The 24879-nt window shown below is 38.8% G+C and overlaps 1 protein-coding gene across 4 annotated transcripts in view; it reads right to left on the bottom strand.

Annotated features, from left to right (window-relative positions):
- CADPS2 (calcium dependent secretion activator 2) overlaps positions 1-24879 on the bottom strand; it is a 506811-nt gene that overhangs the window by 134867 nt on the left and 347065 nt on the right. For all 4 annotated transcript variants that reach the window (XM_075928806.2, XM_075928789.2, XM_075928797.2 and 1 more), the window contains exons 12-14: positions 23459-23595; positions 18836-19023; positions 897-998 (exon numbers count right to left, since the gene is read on the bottom strand). In XM_075928806.2, coding sequence (XP_075784921.1) covers positions 897-998; positions 18836-19023; positions 23459-23595 — 427 coding nt within the window. The remainder of the gene's footprint in view (positions 1-896; positions 999-18835; positions 19024-23458; positions 23596-24879) is intronic.

Here is a 24879-nt window from a genome sequence, read left to right as displayed (position 1 = left end):
GAGCACCACGCGCTCCAGGCAGGAATGGAGGACACTTCATACACTCCCCTGCCTCCAAGCCCTGATTGGCCTGGGGGTTGAATGGGGAGCGATTGAAATCTCCTCCCACTGCCGGGGCAAAGGTGCCCGGGGGGGGGGGGGAGCGGAAGAGCAAAGGTGCTCCCTCACCCCAGACCAATCATGGTCTGGGAATGGGGAAGCAGGTAAGAATCCTGGCCCTGCCCCTTCCAGTTAAGGTCCCACCCCTTCTGATGCAGCTCGGGGCCACTTCAAAAATTTCTGAAGTGGCGCCCAGCAAAAAATTGCCTACCCCTGGATTATACCAATTAACAACAGTCAAAACATACTCATTTTTCTTCATATGAACATTTTCAGATAATCCTGAGCTAGAATTACAGTTAGAGGTATCAAGGCCAAAAGCACTGCTATAGTCATCTAGTCTGCTATCCAGGTCAGAGGCAATGTACCCTCTAATGTTTTCCATCAATGTGCAGAATAAGTTTTGTTATGTGCACCAAAACATATGCAGATGTGCACCACCAATATAAACACATGGTGCTGGCTGTGGGTGCTTCGCTAATTAGCTGGGCAGCATTTGAATCTCTCTTGGTTAGCCACCCAAGTGCTCAACTTACAGGGAACACTAGTCAGAGGACACAGAATTTCACCCATTGATTCCCACATTGGAAGGAATTAGTCTCTTCTGCTATGTAAGTGAACAAAACATATTATTAAATTAAATGTTATCTTTTAGAAAGACATCCAATATAAACATGCTATATTTACTGTGACTTGAATTTTTCCTAAAGTAATGACATTTATCTTTACAATGTCTTGTTCATAGTTTTAAAAAAAAGAATGAAGCTTCTTATAGTCTGAATGAGTTATACACTCACCTGAAGTGGCTTATCTGGTTTTCTAAAAGGGAAGAAAGTCGGTTTTTAGTCTCCTCAAACCTTTCTTTCTCTTCAACTGAGACTGTTCCAATTCCATCAGGCCTAAAATATGATATAGTTATTTAATCTTCTGTTCAACATTTCTTCCACTTGTTAACCAACCACAGAAGCTAAACCTGTCTTCTGTCTTGGCATGTTTTAATCAATTAAAATTATGCAGTGTGTTTTGTTTGGACAACATCCTTTAGTGTAAGCATTGTTATTACCCAGATTTCTCCCTGGCCTTTTCACTCTTTCCATTGCTTTGAAATAAACCCAGTAATAATGTATGTAGATAGGTAAAGAACTAGGCTGAAACTTGTGTTGAGAAATTAATTAGACTAGATCTTAGAAATTCAAATTCTTAACTACCTACTTAGCTCCCATTTCCCTGTAGTCTTTTATTCCAGCTTCTCTGTCATAAAGACCCCTTCCAGTAACAGCCACACATAACCCAGTAGAAGGTGGTAGAGATAGCCTTTCTGATTTCCCAGCTAAATCCTGTCCTTGCACACACAACAGAGCATTCTAGAACAAAACTGAGACCTATCTGGAACCTGGTCTTCTGAATTTCAACTCCCTGATATTTGGAGACACCAATCCGGAGGCACTGTACTGTTGACATGGCAGAAAAGCAGCCCACCATGAGAAAGGTTCCCACCTCTAGCAGGCATCTCCTAAGAATCCCTTCCTAAGGGAATAAGCACTAATTAGAATCAGACCTGCCAAATGAAGTGGCTAGGATGCAGCAAATGACCAAGACAGAGCAGGCACCAGAACTCTGGAGGAAGACAAGGCTTTGTTTGCTCATCTTGTAATAATTGGTCTTTAAGCAGTGCCCTTTTTGCGATTGCAGTTTACACCTGCAAAATGTGCACCTGCAACAAAATTTCTAGTGCAAATCTGGATATTTGTACAACTCGAGCCCTTTTTATGAGTGAAAAATGCATAGCCTCTGACTGGCACCTGAAATTCTATTTTATGGGTACAAAACCACAAGTATAAATTTGCACTTTCAAAAGCTATGTTTCAATAGTTAAAATAATATTACTCTAATACATTTGTTTAATAAAACCTGCCAAGTAACACAACCACCTTTTTAAATACACGCAAGCACTTGATATAAAAATAAACCATGAGCTCAACCACATCTCTAAAGGTCCTGCCTTGATAGCTGATAGGTTGGGTGAAATTCATCTCTGTACAGAGGGTCAGTACAAGGTCTAGGCACTGCTTAAGTTCTACTTAAACCCATGGGAGGGCTTAAGTGGGATTTAAGAAACAGACAGACCTTATGTTGGCTTTCTGCATCACAGTAAATTTTGCCTATGATGAATTGTTGAAAGAATAAACAGCTTAAGAAAAGAGCATGCATATACCAAATAAAGCATAATTATTACTGGCTTCCTTAAAAGACTTAACCTGGTGTGAACAGATTTATACAAGGATCAACATTCTCAAGTGATTTTCTAATAAAAAATGTTGTGTAATATCCTGGGTTTCTTTTCAGTGAGTCCCTAATAGCTCGTGCTGTAGGCAAGGTTTCATAAGGACTTTCATTATAATCACTCTTTCACATGCTAATGAGTTTATGATAAATTCTCTCTTCTATTTGAAATAATTGTTGAATGGTTTCAACCCATATATTAGAAAGCTTGAACAAAATCTGTTGAAAAGGTACTTCTAAGTTAAAAAAAGGTAGAAAAACTAAAACCAAACAACCCTCATCCTACCCTTTTCTCATTTTTATCTCATACCAGCTAGCCACCCCTTCATGGCTCTCCAAACGGTTCCCCTCTTCAGCAAGCGAGGCTCCACAGAGCAATCAGTACAGGTACCTCCTCTCCCGTGAAACCCTGTCTATGATTTAGAGGGCCTTGTACCAATGTGAATATCATCTGACATGTCTTATCCAGAACCCCAAATGTCTGATCTTCTCAATACAATTCTTTGTGTAATTTTTTGTCAGTTGTTTTATCCTAAATCCTTTCATATTCAGACAGGTAATGGAACTAAAGACATACAATCACCTTAGGAGGCATCTCAGCTATCATTATTTCAAAAAACACAAAACACGGATGAGTCATTGGAGACAAACTGTATTACCAGTTTGAATATATGAGCAATTCTTACTAAATAGGAAAGATGAAACTGAAAAAGTGGTTACATTATTTGTGAGTCTGTGTACACAAATTGTAATGCACACTCCTTTTATACCGTATAAATACAGGTTGTACCTCCCTTAGCCAAGATTCCCTGGTCCAGCAACATCTGTGGTCCGGCATGGACTGTAAGGAGCACCGGCGACTCAGCTGTAAGCCCAGAGCATGTGTGTGGGAGGGAGAAAGGGTAGGACAGACGGCACTGGTGTGGAGTTCTGGCCCCAGCGGAGCTTTGGCCCTGTCCCTACGCCCCGACTGCAGAGCTCCGGCCCCAGCCACAGAGCAAAGCGGCTGCAGAGCTCTGCCCTGGCTATGGAGCTCTGGTCATGGTGCTCTGGCCCTGGTAGTAGCAGAGCCGGGAAGAGCCCCGGAGGGCCGAAGCAGCAGTGGGGGCAGGCTGGAGCCCTAGCCCAGTGGCAGCACGGCCATGAGGGGAGGGACCTTCTCTGGTCCAGCAAATCCACTCGTTTGGGACCAGTAAGGTCCTGAGGGTGCTGGACCAGCAAGGTCCAACCGGTATAACTAATACATTAGCTATACTGAATGTTAAATGGAAGTACATAGCATTTTTTTTAAAGTTTACCTGCATACTAATTTTTCTACATCTGTCAATGACAGCAGACACCATTATGCTTGATAATGAGCAGGCCTGCATGTTTCTAAAATACTACATTTACTTCATGAAAAAGTGTCAAAAGGAAAACTGATACAATTAAAATAATACTGGGCATTGAATTAACAAGATGATTAGAACTGATGACATTTAGAACACTGGCAATTAATCTAGGCTCCAGTATATTTGAGACTTATTATTGTTAATGAAAAGAAGTTAGGGCATGAATTCAAACTGTCAGTCCACAGCATGTTGAGAAAGGAATGGATTTCCTATGCAGAGCTATCACTGCAAATATGGCATATTGGACTATAATTTATTTTTTAAGAAATCACGTTCATAATTATTTTCTATTTTACTCAGACTGTAAATATTTTAATATTTTGTTTTCTTCAAAGTATATTTCAGTTTTAAAAATGTTGCATCCATTCCAATGTATTTTTTAAATGCAGAGATATCTATATCTATATCTATATATATCAAAATACTGGAATTGTACTTCTCAAAAAGCTGTAAATAAATGTTGAAAAATCGTCTCCGATTTAAACTCCTCAGTGAGGCTTTTATGCTAAGGAAGTTGTTTTTATTTTTCACCAAATCAGACAACAAAAGTAAAAATTAAGTGACCAATACTTAAAATGTTACCACTCCGGCCTAAAGTAACCCCATTGAGTCAAAGGAGCTTGACTTTAATGCAGGGGTGGGGAACCTTTTCTGGGTTGGGGGCTGCTGACCCACAGAAAAATCAGTTGGGGGGAGGCACACAAAAGACAGAAGCAAAACCCCAAACAAACCCTCATTGATGTGCTTCCAACTGAGAAGCAGAAAGACACTCTTGATATTCCCGTGGCACACCAGAGTCTAGGGGGACCCAGGTTAGTAGATTTTGGGTGTTCCAGTGCCACAGTAGGGCGGTGGGTGGGTTGAAGTGCCAGCACAGGCCCCTCCATGCTTGGTGGGGGAGTCCTGAGCCTCAGGGGCCAGATCTAAGGAAGCCAGGAGGGCCGTGTCCAGCCCTTGGGTTCCCCACCCCTGATTTAATGGAACTATTCATGACTGTTCACAGGCATGAGGTCTGCAACAATATGCTCTAAAACAAAAAGATTGTAAAGAGATTAGCAATTATCAAGGCAACAGACTATACATGATTTGTGAATAAAATGTTATCTCCTATTTAAATAGTTTATTTTCAGGTTTTGAACATCAGAAGATCGTAAGCTGGAAAAACAACAAAGAGAAACAGACGTTCGATTATTATAATGTCATGTTATCTGATTTACTTTCTTTCTCAATATATGCTAATAATGATTAAGACAATTGTGATGTGGCCTAAGGAAGACTGGCCTTGATTCTGGAAAGTATTTACATAAATGTTTTAGTCCAAGAGCAAGTTTAAGCATATGCTTAAGTCTTGTCTTGAATAAGAATGCTTTACTGAATCAGGACCTTAAAATGTGTATAATTGAAATTACTGAATGAAAGGTAATTCAGAAGAGTTCCAGAAACCTGAAATAAATATTCCCTATGCTATGCCTCTGCCATATAAAACTCATGTCTTTTCCTTGTGCATCACCTTTAAAAAAGACACGTCAATACTTTAAATTTACTAATTATCTGAACTAAACACCAAAGAAAGTAATGAAAGATCAATTAGTGAAACTCTGAACTTAACTTTGGCTACCAACATTAAAGCTAGAAGTGATAGCTTGTTACCTGGTCATGACATTATATACTGTAAGATCAAAGCAATAACTCCCTCCACACATCATTTATACTTGTGACCTGTCAGGTCAAGGAGGAAAACACACCTAAACTCTTTAAATTATTTCAAAAACAGCAATAAAAATCAGATATGGGGAAGATATGTGTAGCTAGCTACATCAATATACTATCATATAAATCTGAAGTGAAAGAGTAAATAACTTATCTTCTCTCTCTTGATGGCTGCCCTGACACTTTGCCTCAGCCCCCTGATGGATGGAACGTGCTCAAATTTGAGTAAATTTCACTGTCTGATTTCATTGTCAAGAGAGATTGTGCTCTGGAGTGATAAAATAAATAGTTCTGTCATATTAAACCTCAATGAGGCATGTTACATATGTGACAGGAAAGAGCCAGAGGTCCAGATAATGACAAGTGAGAAAGGTGAACCAGGAGAATGTCACATCTGTCAACCTGAACTAAGACTAGACTCACTACATACAAAGGAACTGTCACTTCACTGAGTTTGTTGTCACATAGAACTACACCAATGATACCTAAGTTTTTTAGAATTGCCAAATATATTTGCCGTGAGTGTTTCGACAGAACTGAGTGTTGCCAGAAGAATAAGGAAAGCACAAAATGTCAGAAAATGTGTATAATAGACTCTAAGTTACCCCTGAGCTCTCCAAAATGTGCTCTTTGAAAATAGTCCCAATTTTCAAACATGGTTTTCTTGCCTCACTTAAACCTTACTATGTCAGAGGAGCATATGAAAAATGCTATTTTCCCAGTAAGATAAAAATGAAATTCAGTTAGTAGCCCTTTCAGGAATATCTACATTCCAATTAGACGCCTGCAGCTGGCCTGAGCCAGCTACCTCAAGCTTGTGGGGCTTGGGCTAGAGGGCTGTTCAGTTGTGGTGTAGGCATTCAGGATCAGTAGGAGCTCAGGCTATCTGACCCTGAGAGACAGGAGGGTCCCAGATTTCAGGCTACAATTCAAGCCCTCACACCTACACTGTAATTAAATAGCTCCTTAGCCGGAGCCCCAGGAACCAGAATCCGCTGGCACAGGCCAGCAGCAGGCATTTAAATATAGTGACAATATAACCTGAGTTACACTACTGAAAATTCACTTTCAAATGCAGTTTGTTATACCTGGAAATAACTGCTCACCCAAACTAATAAGGGGCCCTCCACCTGGACCCAAGATAGTTCTATCCAGAAAAATTATTCATTTCAAAACACATGCTTATTTTATGCTTCCAAACTCTTTTCTTCATTTGCCTCTTGGTCAAACTGAGATTAAGCCAAAATGGCACTGGCATTTTTCACTAGTTAATGTTGTGGTTTAATTGTTATTTTGTTGTCACCTGTGCTGTTCATTCCGTCTGGGGCACCTGGTATTGACCACTGTCACAAGACAGGATACTGGACTAGATGGACCTTTGGTCGGACCTAGTATGGAAGTTCTTATGTTCTTGTGAAGAAGCAAATTGGATTTTCCTTTTCTCCTAAATGGCAACCACAAAAATCTCATTCACCACAAATATTGTTGGCTTTGTACAGCTACATGCATCTTGGCTCATGACACTTAGAAAAGAAAAAAAACCCAACTTCCCCTCACTATTGTAAAATTCCCACTTATTTTTGAGGATCAGACTAGTTGGATTTGGAGTAGCCAGTATGCTTCTGCTGGAATATATCCAGCCCTAATGGATATAGATGAAATATAATCTCTGCTTATCTTTCAATAAGTTTTACTCACTCTGGTTCTAGATATACCAAAACCCCGGATGAGAGCTGGACCTGTTTTCACTATGGTCAGTAAATTCAAGTGAGAAGTAGTAGCTCTGTTGTTAGTAGAAACTGATCAATGGTGTACTATCAGAAAGAAGATGTTCCAGCATTCTTTTGCGGAAAGAAACTTTGACAGTCTTGCAGATTGTTAGCCATACTCTGTCCAGCCTTTACAAACATCATTATGAGACAGCAAATTTGGGGAGTCCCTGGAGATTTCTTTGACCCCAACCATTTCTCACTTGGCACAATCCTGCAAGGCGTAGAAAGCCTCCTGTGAAATTCTGATGTCAATTGGAGTTAAATGCTCCAAGTAATTTGCAGGAGTCATTGAGTGTAATGGAGGACTGGGGCCCCTGTGAATGACTGAAGCAGTTGAGATCAAACAGGGTTCTCAAGTTTACTGTCCCTCGGTATGAATGTCACAGGACTAGTGGCAAAATGTTCTCAGTGAAGAGCCCTCAACTCTAGAAGTAGTTTCTCCTGCTGGTATGACAGAGTGTGAATCTCTGAACTTTCAATTAGGCTTCTGCCAGAAGAGGTGATAATAGGGTGTATGTATGTTTGTTTTCAACTGAATGCAGGTGAGGTTATTTTTGAGTGTAATATGATATTGGTCACCTGCACAGTAACTGGTTTTACTTATCTGTATATATCAAAATATTAAAAAATAGAATCTTTTCTACCATTAACAAATTGATAAAAGCAAACAAAAAAAGAGATAAAAGAAATACACAAGTTGGCATAGTTGCATTTGGTTTGGAATTCATGTGGATAGAGAGGTACGGCAATGTTTTTAAAACATGCCAGAAAAAGAGAAAATAAAAGAGTTGTAAGACAAGAAAAAAAATTAATTCATAATGCTTACATGGAGCCATTAATTTGACCTGTGGATTTTTATAGTGTATTACATTTCAGAATCCCTTCCTCCTCTGAGCTTTCTGGCTAGAAAAAAGTTTAGTAAAAAAAACCCTGTATTTCCTCTATACAAGGAATGCTTCTCTTCAAATGTAGCATGCACAGTGATACTCAGAATGAAAAAACTGATCACAGTTTTCAAATCTGCAAGTGAAAAACATGCATTTCCTAACTTCAAGTCAACAGAAGATTAAGTCTGCAGCTTTGATGAAGAAAATTCTGTTATTCATTTAACAATCTTTTAATAGCTGAATTTTTCTTTAAAGCTCAGCTTTAATTAAAGACTAGTAGAATCTGACTAGTGTGAAAGGAGTTTGAGAAAACCAAGCAGCTATATGCTCAAAAAGCAGGCCAGAGAGGTAAGGAGGAACACAGAGAAGAAAGAGAACAAATGAGGGTGCAGCATTTTGGCACTCTTTTAACTAGCAGACACTTGAAGATCAAGCATTTTGGTGTTTATATTAACTATACTTTAAACATCCATACAAAAGAAAATGTGTACAATAGGGCCTTCTGTTGCATGTGCTTCTCAGCCTGCTCCTACATCTGCTTACAGGTCTCTGTGTTTTCACAAGCAAAAGAGAAAAGACCAATTTTAGAGGGCTATAAAATGGATTATGAAGATAGGTCATGCTATCTCTTTAACGGTTCATTTTAGATGCAACTCATTAATGTCTTTCTTTTCAAAGGCTAACCATGTGTTGCAAAAATACTTTTTACATGGAACATATGTTGACATATAGGCAGAGTACAGGTAACTAAAAATACAAGACATCTTATAAAATGTATAAAGCATTTAACTATACTCAAGTATTAGCAGCTGTTAATTCATTATCTAACAGGTAAATGTCATATTAAACATATGACCTGATTTCCTTTTCACATGTAAATAAGTTTTTCACTGACAATTTCTTTGAGACTTATCAGGGTCAGACCTAGCTCACTGGGTTGAAAAATACATAGCTGCAAATTTGGTGGTGTGGACAAAATGTAGATCTCAAGACAAAGCATCAGCACAATACTTACTGGAATACCACCTTTCCTCAGGCTTTAGGTGAAATCAACATATTTCCATTCTGTAAGTCAAACAGATTCTTAGCTTTTCCCTCCTGGGTTTAATGAATACGTGTAATAAAGAGTCAATGTTATTTTAAATGAAATAGTTACCCGTTCATTGTGTTTAAAGAAAGACAGCAGAAAGGTGTCCACGCTTCTCCAGAAGGTCCAGCCTCTGGAAAACATTCCCAGCAACAAACTAGCACAATCTCCATCTTCTGGATAGTGTTTCAGAGGACCATTGCTCAATCACCAGTATGTCCTATTTCACTTTTGTTGATGATGAATAATCTGAATGCTCATCAGTCCTTTTATTTGGACATTATCATACACGATAATATATACTTCAGAGAGAGAAAGGATTCAACAGTGGTTTGGGTGCCAGTCTGGGACTTGGGAGTCTAAGGCTATGTCTACACTGGGAAGGTTAATGACAAAAGTGCTGTTGACATGCAAAAATTGCCAAAAGTGAAAACCTGTCAAAGCAGTTTTTCCTGTCTCCTATTGTCAACATTTCATGGCCACATTGTTAGCATTCTGTCAACAGATAGAGCAAAGCAATGTGGGTAAGCACCCCACAGTGCAGTATTGTGAGAAGGCAGATCTGATCTCTGCACTGTGCCCTTGGCAAGTTCTGGAGCGTGCCAGTCCTGCAGCTTCCTAAGTGAAGAAACAAACTAGGTAAGATGGAGAGTGGCTTGGCAGAAATCAGTATCAAACACATAGGAGGGATTCATGGGAGTCTCAAAGGAGGACTAGAAGGACACAACAAAGGATTCCTCTAGCCCCCCAGCATTACCCAATAGACCTCAGAAAAGAATAGCATTAGCTAGCTTCTTGTGAAGAAAAAAACCCGTATCTGTTCAGAAGCCATTGACAATTGTTCTAAATTTGTAGAAATTCTACATTTCAACCTGATCCACAAGATCACGTCTCAGAAAAGCTAGCACGTTTTTTCTCATTTTAATTTTCTGTCAAAACAGGCACTGACAATTGGCCAACTATTCACTGGCTCTGAGTCCCCAGGTTTTGGAGAACGTACATTTCAAGAATATTACTTCCATTCTTCATCAGCCTCGATGGAATGGACTGGCGAAGAAAGCCATACAGATGGCTAAGAGAATTCTACACCCAGCCAGACTATGATTGCTCTCCTGATTTTAGGGTAATCCACACAACAATCACTAGAAGAAGCCCAAATGCTTATGAGTAGTCAAATCAGAAGAACTCTACCAACCTTAGAAGTAAATCTTCCTCAAGAACCCCATAGCTAAAGCTCTACTGTATTCATAGTTCATTTTGATCAATTTGATAGTCAAAGGATTTTAAAAATAATACATTTTATGATTTCAACTATTTGAATTTTCACATTGTCGTAATTGTAGAATTACTGACACAAAAAGGGGTTGCAAAGGTATTGTAGTGGTACTGCTCCCCTTACTTCTGTGCTGTTATAGGTGGCAGAGCTGCTTTCAGAGCTGGGTAGCCAGAGTGGCGGTTGCTGGCCGAAAGCGCAGCTTTGAAGGCAGAGCTGCTGTCAGTAGCAGCACAGAAATAAGGATGGTATAGTATGTTATTGCCACCCTTACTTCTGTGCTGCTACCTATGGAGCTGGGCCGTTAGTCAGCAGCTGCCATTCTCCGACCACCCAGCTCTGATGGCAGCAGCACAGAAGTAAGGGTGGCATGGTATGTGACTGTTACCCTTACTTTTGCACTACTGCTGGTGGAGCGCTGCCTTCACAGCTGGTAGCCCAGCCAATAGCTGCCACTTTCTGGATGCCCAGTTCTGATGGCAGTGCACAAGTAAGAGTGCAATACTCTGGTGACAACACCTCCCCTCCCCGCTTTTAGGTTGGGACTCCCAATCTGAGAAACTCTGGTCTCACACTGTGAAATTGATATAGGGTAAAAGCACACAAAACATCAGATTTCACAGAGGGAGACCAGATTTCATGGTCCATGATGCATTTTCATGGCCTCAAATTTGGCAGGGTCATACCCATATTTCAAGAGATCTCAATCTGTTAGAATGCAGCCTGAAGCTTGCCCAGGCCAATCCATACCTACAGACACACACCCTCCCAACCTGAAGGAAATCCTTTGTAGCAGCCACACATTACTCCTCAGATACTCACCCACGAACCTACCCTGTTGCCAACTCCATCCTCATATCTATACAAGCAACACCATCACAGGACCTAACAACCTAAGTCACATCAGGGGCTCATATAACTACTCATTCCCAGGGGCGGCCCGTGGCTATAGGCAGACTCAGCCGCCACCTAGAGCGTTGCCGCCCAGGGTGCCCGATGATGATGTCACATGGCACCCGGGGCGCCCACCAATGACAATCAGTCCATTGACGGCCCTGCAGGCGAGAGCGCCGATCACATGTTCCGCCTGGGATGCCAGCTGCTACAGCCAGCCTCGGCCAGCTCCTACTCATTCGCTAATGTGATATGTGCCAGCAGTGCCCCTCTGCTATGTATATTGGCCAAACTGGACAGTCTCTGAGACAAAGGATAAATGGACATAAATCAGACTTCAGGAATGGTAACACATAAATCTGTAAGGGGACATTTTTAACCTGCCTGCTCACTCAATCATGGATTTAAGAGTAGCCATTCTTCTACAAAGCAATTTTACTGTCCAATTACAGAGAGAGTCTGCAGAACTGGAATTCATCTGCAAGTATGACACCATTACCCTGGTCTTAAATAAAGATATTAACTGTGTGGCATACTACAAAGCCAATTTCTCCTGCCTCTAACAACTGCATTTCCACATGTAAAGCTATGTATGGAACACATCTAGGCCACTTAATTAGCTTCATTAACACTGGTCCTACAATTGACAGGTACTTCTCTTGTTTTCTGTTATTTCCACTCCAATTCATTGATGAAGTGGATTTTATCCACAAAAGCTCATGATTCTATATATTTCTGTTAGTCCCTAGCATACCACAGAGCTACTCATTGTTTTTAAACCAAGGAGGCCATCTCAATAAAATAGAATGAAGAAAAATACAGTACACCAGCTGTTATCACTGAATGCAGCCACAGCCCAAGATTCTACAGGATTGAGACTGATCAAAGTATTCACTACAGAAGAAAGAGGCAGAATCTTGAGGTTGCAACCCTGCTGAACTGACATAGGGTTCTATTAGGAATGGGTTTGACATCCCATCCTCAATGAAGAGCCTAGACAAGGATCACTCAACAAGAATGTCTCTCTTTCAGTTTGATAATCCATGGAAATCAACAAGACAAAACAACCCATCATGCCAGATGATGATCAGATTTGGATGAGAGGTGAGCTATTGCCTCCTCTGAATGCATCATTTTCTGTTAAATCTTGCTAGAGATTGTGTATGCTGAAAAAGAAAAGATGAAGATTTCATGCTGTAAACCTCAATGCTTTAAAACTTGAAAGAAGCTAGGCAGAAGGGGCAAGAGAAGGTTCTGAACACAAGTGCTACAATGAAGTAGAGTGAAGGAAAGAGACAGATTAGTGTTAGAGGTAATATTGTTTTCCCTTATTTTAATAAAATGTCTGGATTAAAGTTTGAAGTAAGCAACAGTTCCTGAGATACTTACCATTATCACTTGACTTGAGGTGGAGGAACACAAGTTCCTGTTACATATCAATTAACAGTGAAAGAAGGTGAGTTAATGCAGTGGCTCTCCCACAACTCTCTCAATTTCGATAGGATATCCGTGTTGATTTACAGAGCTGCAGTTCTCCTACGTACTCATGCATACCTCTTCAAGTTAGTCAAGTACAGTAGAATCAAAAGCTATAGATTCATTCCATTCTCACAAGGGCTGAAGATTTCAAAAACAAGGTAGACAGAAATTACAAAGTTTATGGTCAGATGCTTTTTACCTATACTGTCTATATGAAGAATGTATTACACATCAGAGAGAGAGAGAGAGAGAGAGAGAGAGAGGACAGAGACCTAACAGGGAGAGGGCATTTTTGAAATTTGAATGCTTCAATTCTGACTGCAGCTCAGCAGGTGAAAGAAGTCACTTTGCACTTCATGTATTTCTCACCAGCATCTATTTCAGAACAAGAGGGACAGAATGAGAAGTCACAGCATGAGAACCAGAAACAAAAGATGATGATGGGGAAGAAAACAATAGCCCCTGACTTGTGCTTAACACCTACTGCTGCTGTTTAGTCTGAAATGTCAGCCTTCAGAACTATATTGTATTTACATAATCAACCCATTTCACTTACACCAGAAGTACGAGCATAAATAACAATAGCAGTAAGATAAAAACACTTGTGAAACATTGAGTAGGCCTGAGGAAACACAGATTGTGAAGAGGAAATATAGAAAGAGGCATTATAAAATTCACTATCATCTAGGTAGAATGAAGAGTAGCTTTTATTGGGTGTGTCTAGACTACATGGCTCCGGCAATGGAGCCATGTAGATGAGTTTACTAGACATCTCAAAACGAACTGGCGATTTAAATAACTGCCGCTTAATTTACATCAAAATGGCTGCCACGCTCTGCCGAACAGCTGATTGTCGGCACAGCACCATAGTCTAGACGGGGATCAGCCAACGCCAGAACCTTTTGTTGTCAGATCCTTTATGCCTCATGAAATGAGGCTTACAGGATCTGACGACAAAGAGTTCTGGGGTCGGCTGATTCCAGTCTAGACTACCGCCCTGTGCTGACAATCAGCTGATCAGCACAGCGCGGCAGCCATTTTGATGTAAATGAAGCAGCGATTATTTAAATCGCCACTTCATTTTGCTATGTCTAATAAACTCATCTACTTGGCTCCGTTGACGGAGCCATTTAGTCTAGACACACCCTTTATGTATGATAAAAAGGGAAAAATCAGTTGCATCAGAACCATTGCTGTGTTTGTTGACATTACAATTACTCTTTCCTTCCCTCCTCTTCTTCCCTCTCATTTGTCAATCACTTGCCGCATCATGTCTTAAATTAGATTGTCAAGGTAAATGAGATAATATCTTATTTGGCCAACTTCTGCTGTGAAAGATTAACTTTTGTGTTTCTCAGATTTGAAGAAAAACTGTAAGGTACTCAGGGTGGCATAGCTAAGTACAAGGTGGAACAGACTGTTCAGCAGAAGTGGTTATGGTAGGGACCATTCAAGATGAAGTGAAATTAGATTATAAGCTCTTTGAGGCAAGGACTGTATCTTCCCATGTGTATTTGTATAGCATTCAACAAAAAGGAGCACTGATCCTGGTAGGGGTGTCGTGGGTCTTACAGCAATACAATCAATTGTTAATATATCAAAATTATTATTAATAAGCATAGCTCTTCCTTCTCTTCAGTTCAAAACTCACTATCTAGTCAGTTGCATAAGGTCTAGACAGAGAAGGAACCTATGTTCACAGAAGCTATGCCACCCGCTGGAACTGCTAGTGCAGCAATTTCAGACATATGTGGGCTAAAAGATATTTTGAAAGAGACAAGTCTATAGCAGCTGCTAGTGAGTCATTGGGGGAAAAAGATAAATTCTGAAAAGGTAATATAAACTGGCACTGCAAGACATTTTCATACACTCTCTAGGCTTGATAAGGAGCTAGGAAACATTTTTACCTTTTGGGTTAGAAGATAAAACTTGGGAGGGATTTTTGTTGCTCAGAATTTTTCAGGCTCAGTCTCTATAATATTAAGGGAAAACACTGGAAAGCACAGAAAATGTACTGAGGGCACTTTGGCTTAATTATGGTAGGATTTTGCACAATTTGCCACTTGTACAATCATGTATGTAAGTACATAATGTAAGACAGACATAAAACATATGAGTGGGCAAGAGAATCAGGGCCTACATTTCTATTTTGTTGTTTCACTAAGACTAAAAGCAGTCCAAGAGCCTGATTCTGATTTGTACTGAGGCTCCTTTATACTTCTCTGGCAGCATAAAGGGGCCCAAAAGTGAGTGAAATGTAATCAAGCCCGAAGTCTAGAGCTATTTCTTAGATTTAAAATGGGAGCGGAGAATTAAGAAGTAATCTTCCATAATCCCTCTGATGATTTAACGTGATTTGTTACCAACCAAATGTAATAAAAATAAAATAAAAATACTCCCCCTCCCCATACACATACCTGGAATGAATATAATTTAATAGAACACTCTGGATAGCATTTTAATTCCAGATACAAATAGTAAGAATTTATTTTGTATGAGGCTGACTATAACAAATATCTAATGATAACTATAATCACAATGCATATTTTAAAAATATTGAATATGCATTCGTGGTCTTTTGTTTTATGTAGAAATAAAAGAAAGTAAGAAAAAAGAGTCAACAAGAAGCTTTTCAGAGATTATTTGCCATAATAGATACATGTATCCAGTATTATCATTAACTGATATCTGATAATTATGCAGGGAAATATCTAATAACAGACAAATTAAACTGGTGAGAATGCTGGAAATTTTGCTCTAAAACAGATGCATCCCAAGTAGTGTGATAAATTGATTTATTTGGAGTATGTATAAATGGTAGCCGATCTCAAAGCTTGGCCACTGCATTCATGATATTCTTTAGCACACTTTTATATAGATTTGTGCTCCATAATGTTACAAAATGTTAAATTTTAATTACATGAATTGTCTCAATATAGGCTGAAGAATTCAGCCAGGTTGTTTCTTTTTTTGAAGATACAGGAAAGTTAATATATTCACATATATCTAGCTATATCTATCTCCATATATATATATACACACAACTATGATGCCAATACAGTAAGTTAGGAAACATGAAGAAAAAGAGGCATCTTCATCTGATCATTTGACTGATGTCACTAAGGTTGCTTGCCACTCTGAAATAAACTAGTATCTAAAAGAAACAAGGATTACTTTGTATTCTGACTATAGTCATGACTGGTATTTCTATATCTTTTCCCACTCCAAAGCTAGTATATCTTAGATGGTCTTTGTCAGGCTAGTAGCAGGTCTAAGGCTCTCCTAACCAAAGAAAAATCTCTGAATTCACTGCTTATCCATCATTTCTAAACCATTTAATTGGGCCATGAAAACTCTTTGTCTTGGCTCTGTGGTATTTCTCCTCCTCAGCATGACTTACAAAACTAAGAAGTATAACAACACAGATCAGCCTAGAACTTTGGCCTATCATGTATTGTCTGTGAAATTCTTTTTCTCCCTTGCTGCACTTCCCTAGTGGTTCTGTAGATGAATGAGTGGATGTATTATCTGTGTATGTGTGTCTGTCATCCTCAGTGAGTGTCTCTGTTTCTGTCCTTGACTTACTTTTCTTCTTCTTCTTCTTTCTTTTTTCAATCTTTTTACAATGTCTCAGAGCTAGTCAGACCCGCTCTGTTCAACACTATTCTTTTATTCCTAAAACACTTATAATGCTATTCAGACAGCATGCATTTGTACAGAAGGAATACATACATACAGAGTGCTTACCACTGTGCAAAATGATGTGCTCCCTGTGATTTTTCCCCATACTGCCTGTACTGTTGTCCTTCACTTAATAAATAAAAAGAAATGTATCTCCCTTCCTTTTGAAAACTTGAAATAAGTTTGTGCAATTATCACTGAATATTTGCATTGTCTGATTCACAACTAATAACAAAAAAAGCTGGAGAAAAAAACTACTTAGAATCAGACATGGGGCAGCTCAAGTACGTTTCTTATAGGTGCTTCAAGATTTGACAAGGGAAATATGCTTTGACAGAGAAGAGGTTACTAAGTAAAAACCAGAAAATGTGCCTAACTTATCAGAATGTGAATTAAGCTACCTTGAGAACATCTCAGATACATTGTGATAATTTTTCCATTTTACACCTTACAGCCAAGGAAATCTTTTTTTTCTTGATTCGCCGGCTTCCCGCCGAATATCCCTCAGGTACACAAATGTCTTACCCTCTTGACACTCTCCCATGTCCCATGCAACCTCAGAGGTTAGAAGGCTTTGTCTTGTATAGCAGAGATAAGAAATCCTTGGCTCCTTTAAAGGTTGCACCACCTGATTAGCATAATGAGGGCAGCTCTGTGGCTGATCGATTGGAAACAAGTCTACTTGCTGCCATGCATACAAGGGAAGGACTTAAGAGCCCTTCTTCTTGCCCAGGGATGCCATTCTGCAGTGGGAAAAAAAGCTGCCCCTCATGGGATTAGAGAAGGGCAGGGTTTTGAGGCTTTGCTGTGGACATCACACTAATTGTTTACTTTTAGGGCACGAAAGGAATTTTTTCCTCACTGCCATATAGGCCAGGGTATTGTGGAGTTGATACCTGCACTGCTGAGAGGTAGGCAAATGCAGTGGACAGTTTATAAAATAAACTATCCTTTCAACTTGATAGGAACCCAGTACAATTTAGTAGTTTCCTGACAAACTGGAATTGAAAGAAGATTAGGGGAAGGCATCTTCCAAAGAAAACTGGTAATATTGTTGCAGATATTTACTCTGCCTAATGTCCAGAACACTGTACAAAGAATCCCCTCTTCCTTAGCTCCTTAACCATGTGCTGGAACCAGGTTAATGGGGTAGACAGGCCTGCCACTGAGGAGGGGGGCCAAGGTGGCAATTACCTAAGGGCATGGCAACTCAAAGTGGCCTGGGACTACTGGCTGCCACTGTTGAAGTAGTCGGAGCCCCAGACCCTTTAAATCACTGCTGCACATAGCTCTGAGGGTTGGCTGCCCTTGGCCCTGCCCCTTCAGAGGCACAGAGCCAGCCCCCCCACACTTTGCCCATCGGCCCTGCAGGGGGTGAAGGGCCAATGGTGATCCTCCCCAGGTGAAATGGATTACAAAGGAAGGGTGACTTACTCTGGAAGGCTACGGCTACTCTGTAGCCTTCTTCTGGAAAAGCTTATGCAAACGAAGCATGGAGTGGAATATCGCTGTGCTTCATTTGCATAATTAATTAGCAGCCGCTTTTGTGCAAGAGGCTTCTGTGCAAAAGGAGCTGTGTAGATGGCTCCTTTTTGCGCAAAAACTCCCTCTTGAGCAAGAGCTGTTCCTCATTTTTTCAGGAAGAACGGCTCTTGTGCTAGAGGGGGTTTTGTGCAAAAAGGAGCCGTTTACACAGCTCATTTTTGCGCAAAAGCGGCTGCTAATTAATTGTGCAAATGAAGCATGGCGCTATTCCATGCCACGTTTCATTTGCATAAGCTTTTCCGGAAGAAGACTACAGTGTAGCCATAGAGAAAAAGTTGTCGACAGATGTGATATTTACTGAAGTTGCCACCTACTTAAATCCCATTCCTAGTGACTTGTCTGTCTTCCTGGAGTGTCTGGGACAGGGAGATTTCAGAAAAAGAGACAAGTTGACATATTACAGGATGTGGAAGGGGCACCAGAGCCTACTGGGTCCCAGGATTACTTAAAGTATTTATTCAGAACACCAGCTCAATAGTGCCACAACAACTGGGGAATTCAGAAGAAAAACTCAAGGCCCAGACACAATGAATTGGATCACATACTTCATCAAATGGAAATGATGTTTTCGTAAGCTGCATCAAACCCCCAGAACCACTGTAGATCAGTTTATGAACAGATCCATTTGTTTTTTCAAGTATTACATTTTGCTATCTGGTCAGTGCAAGAACAAAACTATAAATATTTTCCCTTTATCAACTAAGTCAAGCCTAATGATTTGTATACTAAATTACCTATTGCCATGAACATGAGAGGCACAGAATGCGAAGCTGTAATGGAGCAAGGTTGGGTCAATGACAGCACCATTTTCTGAATGGTCCATTAATTCATTAAGGTAGCAGAGATGACGGTGACAGCCTCTCACACCATAACGAGCACAGTATTCATCTAATACGAAGACTTGGCCTGGGCTAAACCAACCCTGGAAGAAAAAAAATACATTCTTTTAATTCATCCAGAATTTTCTCTTCATTTCCCTGCTTTTAAATCAACCCAGAAAAGAAGAAACAAAAGCAAATAACATTTTTGTGTGCATTACATATACATTGCATACTACTCAAGTGGAGGCCAGGTTATATACCAGAGGAAGGGGGCTCTAATAATAGCTCTCTTGATAACAGCAACTGAGTGTCATGGAGTAACTCTTTTTGTCTTGGACTGAGCCGCTGATCGACAGATCTCATCTATGATGCAGTTGGTGAGTGACTAACCCAATCCTTGATCGGCAGAGCCAATTACAGATGTCACGTAAAAACCGCCTACTGCAGGCCCTGTAGTTCTTCAGCCTTAGTACTACTGTCAACCACATGACTGACGTGTAAATGATCTTGTACAGAATCTAAAAGTGTCACTGTCTGAAACAATAAAATACATTAAATAATACGAACCCTTCAAAAAGCTGGGATTTATTTATGTAATTTAATAAGCTAAAAAAAGAATTGCAGATACAAATGTTATGGTATCTTTAGGAAGATGGTTAAAAGACAATTTCCAGGTGGTGAAATCTCTGTGATTGCATACTTAATCTAAGAGAACTGAACCACAGTTAAATTGCTTGTCCTCTCTCTCATGTAACACTAGTGCATAACCATTTCAGCACTTGTAGTGTTGTATTTATTCAAAGATATGCAACTAGATCAGGGGCAGGCAAACTAGAGCCTTCAGGCTGCATCCAGCTAGTCTGTCATTTTAATCTAGCTCTCGAGTGCTCATGGTAGATTAGCACTGGGGACTTGCTTTGCAAGTGTTGTGGTGCCATGTGGCTCCCTGAAATAGCCCCCTTTGGCCACCTATATATAGGGACAGCTGAAGGGCTCTGTGTCCTGCCTCTAACCCAACCACTGCCTTGCTACTCCCAATGGCCGGGAACGTGGCCAATTGGAATTTCAGGGGCAGAATCTGTGAATGGGAGGGCAAGTACACAGAACCACCTGGCTGCACCTCCAAGTAGGAACTTGCTAGAGGGGATGGTGGGGCGTGGGGGTCATGCTGCTGCTTCCGAGAGCTGCTTGTGGAGTTAAATGCAGCCTGGAGACTGTGCTCCTGAGCACCTACCTTTGGCCCCAACTACCTGCCCCAGCCTTGATCTGTCTCCCATCCTTTAAACACCTCAGTCCTAGCCCAGAGCCCCCTCCTCCATCCCAAACCCCTCATCCCCAGCCTACACCCACAGTCAGAGCCCTCACCCCCCTCCAACCCTTTGCCCTAGTCTGAAGTCTCCTCCCACACCCTGAACTCCTCATTTCTGGCTCCACTCCAGAGCCCGCATCCCCAGCCAGAGCTCTCATCTCCTGAACCCAGATGCATGGCTTTCCATATAATTTCTATATTTTGCCTTGGCCCTTGGGTCAAGACATTTGAACTAGACATTTGATCCCTGATTCAGGGAAAAAAAGCATTTGATTCATCTCATGATTTGGAGAAAAGTGCCAAAATAAACATTCAAACACAATAGGAAGAGAGATATAAACATTGGGGTGGAAGTTAATGGTTTTTTTTTTTAAAAGAACTTTTAACACTGACAATTTTTTCTTTTTAAAGGGATCTCTTTCTCATTGAAAGAGATCAAGGAACATGTAATCTAGCCCTTAATATTAAAGACAATTAAAAAAAATCTTTCAGTATAAGTGACCAATACTTCAGATAGCTTTGAGATGTCATTAAATAATTAAAGTGGTAGCATCTGAAATTCAAAAGAGAATTATTTCCTACATAATCACAATACTTTTATGGTCTTAAATATTTATAATTTAAATGAAATTGAAATGAATGTCTTAGGAAAGACTTTTGGAAATATAACGTGAATATTTTTTCCGACTCATTCCTGGTGTAATTTAACTGAAGACAATAGAGTTACAATAAAAAAAGAATTTGGCCCTGTATTCTCAGTTAGACTCTCATTTTTAATTTAGGATTATTGTCTGAGAGCTCCTTACAGTTATCACATAGAACTGTCCAGTATAATGCTCTTAAAGCATGATCCAAATCCCATTAAAGTTAATGAGACTCTTTGCTTTGGATCAGGCCCTTAATGTTTTTGGAGAAAACCTAGTTTTGTTTCAGTAAAGAGAACATATTATTCTGGCAAAGAAATGAGAAATAGAGATTTAATTGAATACATGTGATAAAATGTATCCAAAGGTTCAATAAACGTTAATCCATCAAAATGATACAATTAATCAAAATATACATGTTATTAATGTACAGGAAAAGTATTTATATATTTCCACATTTTAATGAACATTTTAGTGAAGATTTTTTTATTTTTAATATTTATATATCTATGTAGATAAACCAAAATTATAAATTAATCAATACAGAAAGCAGATCATCACAAGACTAGGATTATCATTTACTTGAGTAAAGTCTGTAAATGAAGATCAACTTCCCACTCTCTCTTAAATTAATCTGTCACAAAATGTGTATCTTTGCATAATGTGTCCACACACAGACACTCATATGTATATGTGCACACACATAATTATACAAACAACTCTGCACTAGTTTTTGTTAGATGACTAGAGAATTTTCTAGCCATCAGTTTTTATTTATTGCATAATTACAAAAAAAGCTCCCCACTGTTTACAAGAGTGTTAAATTAAAGACGTTTAGTGCTGGTAATAGGTTTAATAAAAAATTATGTACAATTCAAATGCTTTAAAATTAGGATTTAGGGGATTTTGTAGATATGTGTGGATAATTCTATTTTAATTTATTGAAATGTAAAGAGATACTTATTTTTTTAAATATATGAAGTATACAAATTTGAAATTTTTATTACAGAACCAAACACATAACTATAGCAACCTCAAAATTTATCTTTAAAACAAAAAGGGAAGGGAGCTAATAAAATGAGTTATTTCTCTTTTATATTTCAAGGAAAACAGAACATTATGCCTGCACGTTGTTATTTTAGCTTTTTGTAAACAGAAAGATCAATAAGAAATCCACCTTTTTATGTGGTTGCTATAGCACTGCATATTCCTGAAGCTCATTTTAAGTTCTTGATAACAATGTTATATTTAGTTTCCTACTATATTATTATTAGTATTATAATAAAAAAAGATTTTGATCCTGATGCACTGTTAGAAAGCTAACCACTTTCTCCTGAGTGCCAATTACTTTGTACAGATGTACCTTCAGGCCTTTTCTGTTGATTCAGTGAACAACTCACAGACAAAAACAGTCCTTTAACTTTTTTCTGTACATACCTACTTGGTACACTATGAAATAAAACCATCATTTCAAAAGTGTTTTACAAGAAGGCAAGTGTCATCAAAAATCTTTTTTTAAATTGTACAAACTAACCTATAGAAACTGCTCATTCTCCTATCTGAGCAACCTTGACTGGATAGTTAAATAGAAATGAAAATAAAAAACTGTGTTGTATTAATTTGGTAGGACTCACAATTTTGGAGAGCAGGTTCTAGCAGACTTTGATTTTGATGTTTAGAGAAACTGATCTCAACTCCAGACCTCCCAAAGTTAAAAATATGGCATTAACAAGTTAGGGGATCTGATTCTGATGTTAATGACATCACTTTTACACCTGTGTAATTCCACTGACTTCCATGTACCCACTCCTGATTTTTACTTTTAAAATTAAATGAGAATCAGATGGATAGATTTTTTTTAAAAATAAAATGAAATAAAACAGTACAAGCAAACACAACAATGTAATATACAACAAACAGTGAAATGTGAATAATGAATATTGATCTTCTCGCCTCAATTTTTCCTATTAATCATACAGATTTGAAAAAACCCCATCAATTTTGGCACAGTTATCACATTTTATCGGTTTTCTTTTAGTAGTTAAAACATATTTCTAACTCCCAATTACTGCAAGAAATTTATACAGGATTTATGCTCATAGAGTGAACCTTAGCTCAGCTGATTAAAAACACCGTAATTCTATTTGCCTTTTTTCCCCCGTGGTTTTGATTCTATTCTTTAAAAAAAAAAAATTCTTAGTCCATGACAGAAGAGAGAATTACAAGATAAATGACATAATGTCTGACATCTGGCAAGCTTGAATTTGTACCTTAAAATGCCTGTACAGGTGTTAGTAAATCCTACCACAGAGGTTTCCATTTTTATTAAAGCCTTCTGTTTTATTCAGCCCTCCCTAGAGGAGCTGATAAACTACAGTTCAGAGTCAGTTTGAGTCTATTCTGTTCTCTATTGAGTGTCACAGCAGTAGTCTTCAAGTGTATAATTTTCAAATTTGAAGCCAATCGATTGGAATCCTTTATCCCAACTACAAGCACAGTTATTGAATGAGTCAGGAAGAAAAGGCCACTTTGTTAACAACTATTTCTCACTTCTTCATTTCTTTTATTCCATTCTGTACTCACCAAACAAGAATAGGAATCATTCAATCTATGATCCAAAGTCTGCCTCTGAAGTACTCTAAAGAGAGATGCATGGTCAAACTTGCAGGGATTAGCAGAAATAAACTCATCCATACCATGTTTCTGAGCACGATCTGCATCTGTTCAGGGAAAGGAAAAACATACAGTACATGTGTATGTATAGTCTTTTAATTAAAGACTCTCGTACAATGAAGAAGATTCTTGAAAGCATTAAAAACTGAAGAGCCGAATTACATCGATGGATGCATGCAGATGATTCCAACTAAAGAATCTTGTCTTAAATTGATCTAGCAAATAATTATATTGAATTATTTTTCTAATTGCCTGCCATGATAAAATCTGGGCATATTACACAGATTAAATGTAATAATGGATATAATTAAATTGCCCAACACTGGCAGTACAAACAACTCTTTTTCCTTGTACTGTCCCAATCAAAACAAACGATCTAGCTATGGTCTAAATCAAACAAGTGTGTTACCAAAACCCCAGTTTAGAAAACCTATTTGCAAATGTAGTGCTGGATATTTAAAATCATTCTGACAGTATGATTTGTTTATTATATCTTTTTAAATATCACAGATTATAAATTAATCTTATGAGTGTAAACAATTTATTTCTATGGTTTTTTTTGTTTAGATGAGGCCCACTTGCTAATTTTGGTAACATTAACAAGAAAACAGCCTTCCTCCATTAATAACAAAAGTTTATGTATTAATTTATTGATGTAGGGAAGACTATGTCCACTGCACATCAAAGTACCACTCATAGAAAACATTCACTATTGCTAGAAGCCCATTTGCCAAATGGCAAACTGGAGCAGAAATGAACACATTGGGTTGAGCTAGGTCATTTCCAGCCTTCTTTTTGTACTCTGCTTTTAATGAGATGAACCTAAATGTAGTAATGGCAAAGAGCTCCTTCAACCTCCGAGCAAAGAGTAATGAAAAAAGGGAGCAGTATTTTTGTGTAAATACATAGAGAAAACATGCCATCCCAAATGGCACTTCAATCAAAGGCCCAAATTTATTGTTCTTTACAGATTGCATCTTTCAACGCCTTTGAACCCCGCGGGTTTATCAAAAGACAAGCTCTGGTGATTGCTTTCATTAATGGTATGTTTTGTCAAAGTCCTCAATGTGAATTATCAACCAAGTATGGACAGAAAAAGCCTTACAGTGCCCAAAAGGACTAGTTATGTATTAGCACATTAGCTCAGCTAGATTCTATAGTCTATATTGGAGGTGAACAGTCCTATCAACTTAAAAATTGACTTTCCCTTACAATAGGATCACAGCTTTTGTTCCTTTAAATTTAAATATGTCTTTTTATTCTTGTTACTAGAAAACTACAGTCCTAAATGTGTTCTAAATATAATTTTGATAACTGCATGGTACAAACCT

This window comes from Pelodiscus sinensis, chromosome 1 (genome assembly GCF_052426305.1).
Source record: "Pelodiscus sinensis isolate ZL-2025 chromosome 1, ASM5242630v1, whole genome shotgun sequence".
Taxonomy (NCBI): Eukaryota; Metazoa; Chordata; order Testudines; family Trionychidae; genus Pelodiscus; species Pelodiscus sinensis.
The sequence above is the reverse complement of the archived record's forward strand: the minus strand, read 5'-3'. Positions and strand labels throughout refer to the sequence as shown.